Here is a 10,490-nt window from a genome sequence, read left to right as displayed (position 1 = left end):
ATCTATAATTTCACACTAGTGCAAATTAAGCCGTTCATCCACGGCCCATGCACCACGGTATGTTTCGTGTTGGGATTTCTGGCATTGCAAAATCCATTTAACTTTAAAAACCTCGTTTGAGCTACAGCTATGATTATGTTGAATGGCCTCCTCTCCTCTGTTTCTCCCCCAGTCAGTCTGTTCATAGAGTTTAATGTTCATCTCCCGGTTTAGCTTGGTTTGCTCTGAGAGCGATGTCTCTGTTAGCTGAGCTGCTGCGTTTGTCGACCTTGGCCTTCGGAGAGAAATTGCAAATGCCACGGAAATACTTCCTCATTAGTTTTACCCTTAGCCTACAGCCTTCACGGCAGGAGACATGATATAATCAGAGCCAGTGCAAGGCTCGGCTGTCTAGCCTTTCTCTATACAGTCGAAGTCCGCCATCAAAAGCAATTCCCCTTATTTATGGGGTCTTCGCCAAGTGGTCCGCAAAGAAACAAGCTCGGAAAGGGGGGAGAATCCCCGTTATATTGGCTGACGTGGGGGAAGCCCATCTCATTTCTGTAAAACACTGTTTATAGCTCTAAAACCCCACGTAAATGGAGGCCCTTGACGTATGAGAGGCCATAAAGATTGAATAATGAAATCAAAACAAGCTTTTTTTATTATTAGGCTGTTATTCTACGTGCCCGACTTTAACTCATTACTCTTGTGGTGCGAGATGGCGTTTTACTATCCATCTTTATGCATCAAACTCCACAATCAATGCCGTGGCTTGCTGTTTGTCCTGCTGGCACAGGCGAAATGCACAGCTCATCCATCCTGATATCAAATATTGTTGATGTTATTGTTGGTGCAGACATTACTACTCAGCTGTGTGTTATGTGAGCATTTTTCACAAGCATTTTTTTTGATACAAATGCACATTATGTGTTTAACGACCCCTGCAGAACAGGACAACAGCCTGAATAGGAAAATGCTGCATGATGCAGTATTGTATTTTAAGGCTCTTCTTTGTGTTCATCTGAACGTTATCCTATGCACTCTCAGCAGAAGTCGTTGTTTTCATTTTCCATGTAAAGAATCCATCGATACAATTTTATTTTAAAATCACATCGCTGTGTACCGTGTAGCTATTTCCTCTGCTTACACCAAGGACGCTTTCCTGCATTGATTCTGAGTGAGAGGGGTAAGAATATCCCCCCCTTTCCTGGCCCATTAAATTCCCTTAATATGTCTGCATGATATCGATTTCATACGAACCCCCACTTTGATGTTCACAATTTCAGAGTCATATTTCAGTCCGGCACACACCGACCGACCTCTCTTTGTCGATTGGTTTGTCTTGACTGTTCTTGAGGACAAGATTCAATAAAGGCAACCATATTAACTGCATGCAGTTTCAGAATCACATCTTGTTAGATGCAGTTAGGTGTAATTTTCAAGCAGTTTTAGTATTTATGTTTCTAAGACTGCATTTAATATTAATTTACTGAGATTCATTTATACAACAAAGAAGCACAATTAGCTATGTACTTTGACCTGTAAGGATTTTCTTACCACTACTATTATTAATTGATTAATCCAATTAATCAACATACTGTATGTAATTAATTTGATTTAAAATGTGTGTGTGTATTGCAGAACAAGCAACATGAAAAAAATTCCTAGAAAGTACGTGTGTGTGTGTTTATCCTCCACACGCACGTACTTTCTAGTTTTTTCATGTTGCTTGTTCTGCAATACACACACACATTTTAAAGCAAATTAATTACATATGTTTATACATATGATAATGTTGTATGTGTGTATATACATACATATATATATATAATATACACACTCACACACACATATATATACATGTGCATATGTGTATATGTAAACAAATATATGTGTATGTAGCCGATCTGTATACAAATACAAGCATAAAAGGCGTGCTATATTTTCTAGGATGTTCTTTCATGTTGCTTGCACAGTTGAACATATTAGAACTAAAAAAAATTCAACTTTTGCATTAGCGTTATGTTCCTCCATAGATCCGTGGGAGGTCTCCGCTGAGCTGCATGGGAGATATATATTTTCTCCGCTTTCTCAGAAGCCCCATTCCCACAGAGCATAAAGTAAAACTCAGTGACAGGCACTGCGATTAAAAAAACATCTGCACACTGTCATTCAGTCCTATATTAAAGTTTTATAGAAAGTAAAACTAAAGTGTCAAAGTACAGATTCTGAACACTGCCAAAGTTTTTGTATGGAAAAACTCAGTGATATAATGAAACCGGAAACTTTATAACCACCATGGGAATTTCATGAGAAATGGTTGACGTGCAACATGACATGCTGTAGTATTTCTTTAGATTAGATTCATGGAATATGAGGTTGTTTGACTTTTACACAATTTTAATATTTGCAGATGTTTTATATTTTGTGTCAATGCTTTATTGCACTTTTTTTATATGTTGTAGCTCTGTATTAGATGAACCTTTAGTGACCATAAACATTTTATGTGTATAGACATGAACCTACAATGAACCCTGAGATATTTGTCAAATATGGCATGCTGTTCTATTTTAGGATCCTTATGAACTTGAAGGGTTAGTTCACCCAAAAATGACATTTCTGTCATTAATTACTCACCCTCATACCGTAAGACCTTTGTTCATCTTCAGAAAACAAATAAAGATATTTTGATGAAATACGAGAGAGGTTTTTTTTATCCTCCAGTGAAAGCAATGAAATTACCACATTCGAGGTCCAGAAAAATAGTAAAAACTTTGTTAAAATAGTCAATGTGACTACAGTGGTTCAACCTTAATGTTATGAAGCGACGAGAATACTTTTTGTGCGCAAAAACAAAACAAAAATTACGCAGGAGCCAGCCAATCATGAAGCAGAATTGCGGGAAAGACGAATTTGTTGACTAAAGTCGTTATTTTTGTTTTGTTTTTGTGCACAAAAAGTATTCTCGTCGCTTCATAACATTAAGGTTGAACCACTGTAGTCAGGTCGACTATTTTAATGTTTTTACTACTTTTCTGGACCTCGAATGTAGTAATTTCATTGCTTTCACCTCTCGGATTTCATCAAAATATCTTCATTTGTGTTCCGAAGATGAACGAAAGTCTTACGGGTTTTGAATTATATGGGTGAGTAATTAATGACAGAAATTTCATTTTTGGGTGAACTTAATATCTCCTCTTAATATATATATATATATTTCATTCTAAAAAAAAATTATGTAATATGCAGAGAAAACTATTTGCAGTAACATTGGCTCAACCAATAGCATGAGTTTGTTTAACCAATGGCAGACTGGTGGAGTGTTCAGGAAAACAGTTTGAAAACAGTTAATAGTTTTGCAATTCTTTTTTTAGTTTTGTTGCACAGAAACCTTATAATTTACCAAACACAAACTTTGGAGCTATAAAGTCCAAAGCCTTGTGTGATTATATTTCTTTTTCCTTCACAGATCGTATTGCTGGTCAGACAGTATTATCCTGATGAATGGTGTTATTATTGGGCCTGGTGTGTCTCAGGTATGGATGTGTGAGAATAATTACAGACTAGCTTAACTTTTTTTTCATGTTTTTGGAGAAAATGAATTTGTAAAATACTGTTTCCCTTTGTTTTTTTTTATTTTATTTTTTTATATTCATACAGAAATTACATTCAGGAATAGTTTCATATAGAGTCGATGCAAAATCTTAATAGTTAAGCAAAATAAAACTTATTCCTGTTATGAATAATACATCTTACAAATTTGATCTGTTTAAATATTGAAAGAGTTTTCTGCATAACAAAGCTCTATTTTTAAATATCATCATTTGTTGAGTAGTCTGATTCACTGGTGTACATTCACAGTCTTATTTTTGCTTCACCGTAAGGAATTTGTATACAGTATTGTTTCCTGAAACAATCTTAGTCCACTGAATGCATACACAGGAGGAAAAATGCAGTGATGCAAACCTCAAGGTCAGCTGTACTGCTTACTGGCCATGGCCAGATGGGCATATGACCACTCCAGGGTTTGTGGTGTCTTGACGAGTTTTTGCCAGAGATGGCCGACTAGGAGGCGTGACCCCAAGGAAATGAATTTTAAAAGCCGTCCATTCTCCCAGAGTCATTTGCAGGACTTGCCTGAGGTCTTTGGGGTCACCGAAGAGGATCGTTCTGCCATCTATGAAATTTTTCCTTACCGTTTCAAGGTATTTCTCTGGGAAGCTTAGTTTAGTCAACTAAAAAGGAACAAAGCACATATTTACTGTATATAAAAGGCCATATAAATTTGGAAACATTTTCTGCACACTGTATCCAGCATATATACAAAAGTTAGGGGCATAATAATAAGAAGATATATTTTTTCAAGCACCAAATCAGCATATTAGAATGATTACTGAGGGATCTTGTGACACAGAAGACTGGAGTAATGACTTTTCCAGTAAATTCAGCTTTTCCATCACAGGAGTAAATTGCATTTTAAAATATATTAAAATATAATGCAGCATAAGACACTTTCATTAAACAATCATTGAAAAAAATCTTACCAACCCCAAACTTTTGAATATACATAGTATATATAGTGTAAAGAGTGCTATGTCGAAACAGACTTTTTTTCTTACAAACCTCTTGACAAATATCTTCAGTTTTCATGTTCATCACAGTTCGTGATGATAGGGACTGGAAAGCATTTCTCCCTGCTTTGTTCAGTCTGCGGCTCCCACGAACCCTGGCCAGCTCATTCTTCATAGAGTAATTTAAGTTCACTGTGCAAAGCTTAAACATTTCCAACTCCTCTACGGTGAACTTGAAGTCTTTCCTAAGGAAAATCTCAAACAGCTCAGGGTCTCCATCGCTTTCCAGAAAGTTCTCCACCTCATATCCAATGATGCAGAGCTCCAGACTATTGTAATTGAACACTTCCCATAGTGTCTTGGTATTATCAGCAGCGCAGAATGTTCCATCTATCTCGTCACTCTGTTGGTCATCTTCAACACATTGAATAATCCAACTTAATCTGCAAGGCCAGCGGTCCACCAAAACCACCCACGCTGCTATTTTCTCTGGAGGGGGAGGCTCCATTTTTTGGGTCTCCATAATCATAATAGTTACTCGAATTGAGTTAATCACTCTTCTCATTGACATGGTGTCTCCAGAAATATATGACTGAAGTTTGCTTTTATCTCTTGAGAAGATGCAAGAAAATGCAGACTCGATTAACCTATCCACTTCGTTTAGATTAAGTTCTGCTGTAGCAAAGGTTTCAAAGTTTCCCGTTTTTGAAATCAAAGGGATAACTTGATCTTCTTTAGTCTCACTGTACTTTACAGAATACTCATCTTCAACAGAGAATGATGTCTCAGGACCTCCTAAAGCAGATGCTTCAGGCTCTTTAAGACGAATGTCTTCAGGGTTCTCAGACTGACCACGGACAATGTTTTCAAAGACGCTGGACTTTGATGCATCAGATAATGGAGGTACGGTGAAGGGCAGTGTGATTATTCGATCTAGAAAGTCATATGCAGAGTCTCTTTTGCTAAGACAGTCTTCTGCCTGTTGGACTTGCCTAACCAGGACTTCTGGATCAACAGCCAGCACAGAAATGAAGGGACTCTCTTCATCAGATAGAAGAATGTTAATGGCATCCAAAACACCTACAATTTTCTTCGGTGTGCATCGATCCAAGTTGGTGATCTCCAACACCACCCTGATCCTCCTCCTTTCGAAGATCTCCATGAAGTAAATGAAGCAGCACAGCAGTCTCATCTCCTTACGAACTTCATGCATTAGTCCCAGCTGCTGACTTACCTTCTTGTTGTCCAGCCTTTGTCTAATTTTAAGGTCCTGGTTGAAGATGAGGTTCTTCAACAATAATAATATGAATCGTAGTGCTCCAACTGCAGGAACACCAAGTGCAGCGATGGCAAAACCTTCCAGCACACCATACCCACTTGACGACTCAACCTTTTCTCCTTCTTCGTGGTTCTTCAGATCAGGAAATCCAAGTATGATGAGAGGAACCAGAATAAGGAGTGAACCAATGAATCCCATCAGTATTAGTGCCCAAATGGGGATGCAGCCCAACTTTTTGGACCTCCAGTTCTTTGGAATATCCTCAATCTTCTTCTTCCCTGCATCTTTCTCTTCGTCGTGTTGGGCGATTCGGAAAAGGCCCAGCTGCAGCTTACCAAAGCTGTTCTGAAGAGCCTTGCACAACTGCATTACCAGTGCAGCCCAGAGCAGGTCGCTGCCTGCAAAATGCCACGCGCTGAACCTCACGAACAGATACCGAATGTTTTTCATGTTCTGGTTCTGCTCCGTCCACACAGGCCGATAGAAGAGGAGCCGAAAGATCAGAGAGAGCAGATCAGAAACAGATGGTGTTATTGAGCGAGGCTTTGGTTCCTTAGTGCACTTATCTTCTCTTCTTTTTGCCTCTTGATTCATATGCACTACAAATGGGAGATAAAGACGCAGAAACGTCAAAATCTCCAAGACTTGGAGATCATCTAGAAGGATTTGTAGCGTTAGTCATTTTAAGTTGTTTGAAAAAAAAAAAAGTGTGCACAATTACCCTCAATGTTCTTGAGCACCATGTTGATCCTGTTGTGACATTCTGAATACAGACCCACCGTCACAGGGGAAGAAACCTTTGTGAGGGTTTTTGATAATGCATAAGCATACACATTATCAGAGGGAATATCCATCACTAGAAATGAAACAAATTTAAAAAGTTGTCATTTATACTGTTGTAGATTTTTCTTTAAATTTAAATTTGAGGTTCCATAACGCATATCTGTGTTATCTTCAATAAAACACAATGATTTATGCCTATTACTACTTCAAGGAATAATGACTCATAACCTATTTGTTGGCCAGTATTTGTTTTCAGGGTGAAGTCTACCAATTTGTTTTCAATCATGAGCAGCACAATGATGTTGACACGTGGGTGAAGCAGGTCACATAAATGTAGATAAGACCAACGACTAAATACCGTGCAATAAATGTGCAGAAGACAATTTTTCATGGGTTTATCTGAAAGGGCAAAGTCCCTGTTTCATTCAAACTGAGAAAGAATAATGGATTAAATGTTAATAATAGGTGGAGGACTCTCAGATAGTGCTGTAAAGCTGAAGTTGAAGCATTTAGTCGTTATTTTTGTACCACTAGCATATTGCTGTAACTATTCATTTTTTATCCTTATTCAACGGCTGAATTTTTTGTTTGTGAAGTTTCCTGAGTTCTTGAACTCAAGAATTACCAAGAATGCTTGAGTATTGAGTTTGTGATTACTTTTGTGTTATGTATTACGTACCCTTTTCGATTGCCATTGGTCCTGTTTTTAGAAAACACAAAATGTTGTTTTTTCCTGAAAATGAAACCAAAATACAGAGCAATTACATTGCGATTTCCCCCCCCAATACACAAATATTGATGTGCATGAACACTAATTTATTAACACTAATTTATAGCTGAATTTCTGAAACAAATACTATGAAGCTATACATTTCTTTCATTTAATTCCGCTATGGCATGCAGTGTCCGTTTAGTATGCAATTACCAGAAATGAAAAACATACCAGAGAACATAGCAAATTAATACCAATCTACATGCTGACAGCAACGTATTGAAAGCAATTGAAATGTACATTTGTGTTGCACTTTTGAAATGAAGCCACTATACAAAGCTCTTTGAAATCTCTTACTATGAAAAATATGATAATGAGGAATAGAATGTCTCACCTTCTCCCAACAGAATTAACAAGCAATCCTTCAGGCACTGTTTACAGCAAAATTGCTAGTAGACTAATATCCATTCTCCATTTTCAGAGATATTTTATGTAGACAGAAGAAAAATGCTTTTGTTTTACCAGATGCAGTAGAGCAGACAGAAAGTGGAAGAGCAAGTTTGCTGGTGTGTAAACATTAACTGAGAAGCAATAAACTTTGGGCAAGTTGTAGCAAGTTGTAACTTTGGACCAGATCTCAAACCTGACTCTGTATGTAGTAATTGATATCTCCAATATAATTTATAACTGATATGTATTTATGTATTTATTGCTACATTTATTAGTGATAAAGCCATGCACGTTTACTTATTAACTAATCAAATATTCAAAAATAAAATGGATCTCTTTTGTGGCAAAGCAGCAAAACTGGCAGTTTAATTTCTGTTGAACTTTGACAAATGTTAGGCCTACGTGTAAAATTGACATCCACATTAATAGATTTATTGCATTTCAATTCTTTAATTTTAAATTGAACGTTATTCTTATGTAGCAGAAATAAGAATAGGCTATCTGAACGTTTTCCATTCAAGAGGTGTGAGTGATTTTTTTTCTTTCGTAGCTTTACTGTTGTTTGATTACTACTCATAGACAGCGGGAGATCTAATAAGCTGCATTCACACTAATGCACAGATCTCTCCTCACAAAGCGCACAAGAGCGTTTGATACCTTCTGTCAGTGAGTTTCATATTTTTAATGTATAAGCCCACCCACTGCATTCCAAACAACATATAGGATGCCTTAGTAGATCATTTTCTAAGGAAAATATTGACGGGCGAGACCGCACACTGCAAGCATAAAATCAAGCAAAGCGTTTCTCTCAGCACATATCCAATTCGCTTCAACCTTTCCGAACTTTATGAAAGATTATTATATGGAAGTTTCGAGTGGTGTGTATGTGAGAGAGGAATTGGAAGCAAGCAGAATACCGGTGTTTCTGAAACATGCAGCATAATCACGCATATGCGGTTAAAAACTAAGCTCAGAATCGATTCTGAGAATTTCAGAAACGTTGGAGAGAGAATCGCATAGCATAGTAGGAAAAAACTTCTTCATTGTTTTGAGGCAACTTACAACTTGGACCAAGGCCCTTTCCTAAATTAGGGTGACCAGACGTCCAAGTTTTCCTGGGACAGTCCCAGTTTTTGGTGTTCTGTCCCCGACTGGAGCTGTCCCCCGAAATTTCCCCATTTTACAGCTCGTTTAAAACAACCCGCAAATACATTGCAAAGAAAACAAACCTGTTGATTAACGGAGCAATCGTGTAGTGATTATATTCACCAGCAGAGGGGGCTGTGCAGCTACACTGCTACACTTAGTTGCGCGAGCGCCGCTGTTCATGAAGAACAGTCAAATATCAAAATAAACATTGTTATTGGCCTCAAGATAGTATCATACTAACTATTCATGTTAAACTAAAGTAATACTGTTTGTGTGTTTTATAACAGGGCCTCAACAGTGTGTGGGATTGTTCTGCACAATTTAACGTCCACAAAAATTCAGCAGTCATAACGCAGCAATTTTCACACATACATCTTAAAGTCGTCATGAAATCAAAACTGACCCTATTTACTTTGTAAGCGCGTATTACTAGTCTTGTGGTGAACAAATAATCTGTGCAAGTTAATACACAGAAAAAAAATGGTTTGTCGCGGTAATCTTTTATCAAAATCTGAAAAGATACTTCCAGTCTGGAATGGCGTTCCTTCCCTTGATGGCTTGGGTTAGACACACTTAAACCACTCCCCTCCAACCGTTAGTCTGCTATGAGCGAGAGATGGAGAGGAGGAGCACTAAAGTAAAACCCTGCCCTCTTTTCAATATTCTGTTTCACTTCGAAATACATCACAACACTGGAAAAAAGTCATTTGCAACTTCCGGTTCATGGGGACTATAGATATGTGTTCTTGTCTGTACTTGTGGACATGTGAAACGTCATCAGTTGCTGCTCAAGTACTGTTCCAATTCAAAGTTCACATCTAGCCAAGTACAGTTCAAATCCCTGGATGTGTTCTTGACCCCGACCCCTGCATCAAGGCCCTGTCCCAAATGGCACACTTCTATGCATTTTCGGTCTTGTGGACTTACAATGGTTCACCGTACTTTAAACTTAAGTTTTTAACTTAAACATTAAAAAGTTTTAATTTCAGAATGTATACAGTATAAAAAGCTTGTGAAAATTAAAATATTAAATTCAATAATGAATGCTAAAAAATATTTGTTAAATACCATTTTATTGGTCTTATCTTATATTTATGTTGTTTTATTTTTGTAATGTAATGTGCTAAAGTCATACTTCTGTTATAACATACTGCTTTTGCAATGGTTACTATATGAATAGTGTAATAGTTTTTTGGTGAATTGTAGGCTATTAAAACTAGACCAAAAATCCTAATAGTCAAACTAAATCATAATAATTATTTATGCAATAATATAAGGAACCCACAGCAATTAAAAAACAAAAACATTCAAAAATGTATTGTCCCCGTTTTTTAATTAATATATAATTACAAATGAGATTTCTATGATATTTTGACCACTCAAATAGAAAATGTCCCCGGTTTCCATTTCAGAAATCTGGCACCTTATCCTAAATGGCACACTTAATGTGCACTTGCAGACTTGTGGACTTACAATCAAGCTTGTCAGGTTTTCACAACAAAACCCGCCCAATTGTTACTCAAAACTAGCCCAATCGCATTTCAGGGGGTCCCCTGGTAAAATT

At 37.2% G+C, this 10,490-nt stretch overlaps 1 protein-coding gene and 1 long non-coding RNA gene across 6 annotated transcripts in view; one reads left to right on the top strand and one right to left on the bottom strand.

Moving 5' to 3' along the window:
* Positions 1–3,524: 3,524 nt before the first annotated feature.
* Positions 3,525–10,490, bottom strand: part of nkpd1 (NTPase, KAP family P-loop domain containing 1) — a 107,471-nt gene continuing 100,505 nt past the window's right edge. For 4 of the 5 annotated variants that reach the window (XM_048172126.1, XM_048172127.1, XM_048172125.1 and 1 more), the window contains 4 exons: positions 7,295–7,348; positions 6,554–6,688; positions 4,606–6,431; positions 3,525–4,217 (listed from right to left, as the gene is read on the bottom strand). In XM_048172126.1, coding sequence (XP_048028083.1) covers positions 3,969–4,217; positions 4,606–6,431; positions 6,554–6,688; positions 7,295–7,310 — 2,226 coding nt within the window. In that variant the 5' untranslated portion in view covers positions 7,311–7,348 and the 3' untranslated portion in view covers positions 3,525–3,968. Of the gene's footprint in view, positions 4,218–4,605; positions 6,432–6,553; positions 6,689–7,294; positions 7,349–7,721; positions 9,814–10,490 lie in introns of those variants that run through there. The other variant, XM_048172130.1, reaches the window with a different exon arrangement.
* Positions 4,076–10,490, top strand: part of LOC125256277 — a 33,915-nt gene continuing 27,500 nt past the window's right edge. The window contains exon 1 of the long non-coding RNA XR_007182085.1: positions 4,076–4,187. This is a non-coding gene — a long non-coding RNA (uncharacterized LOC125256277). The remainder of the gene's footprint in view (positions 4,188–10,490) is intronic.

This window comes from Megalobrama amblycephala, linkage group LG21, assembly GCF_018812025.1.
Source record: "Megalobrama amblycephala isolate DHTTF-2021 linkage group LG21, ASM1881202v1, whole genome shotgun sequence".
Lineage (NCBI taxonomy): Eukaryota > Metazoa > Chordata > Actinopteri > Cypriniformes > Xenocyprididae > Megalobrama > Megalobrama amblycephala.
The sequence above is the reverse complement of the archived record's forward strand: the minus strand, read 5'-3'. Positions and strand labels throughout refer to the sequence as shown.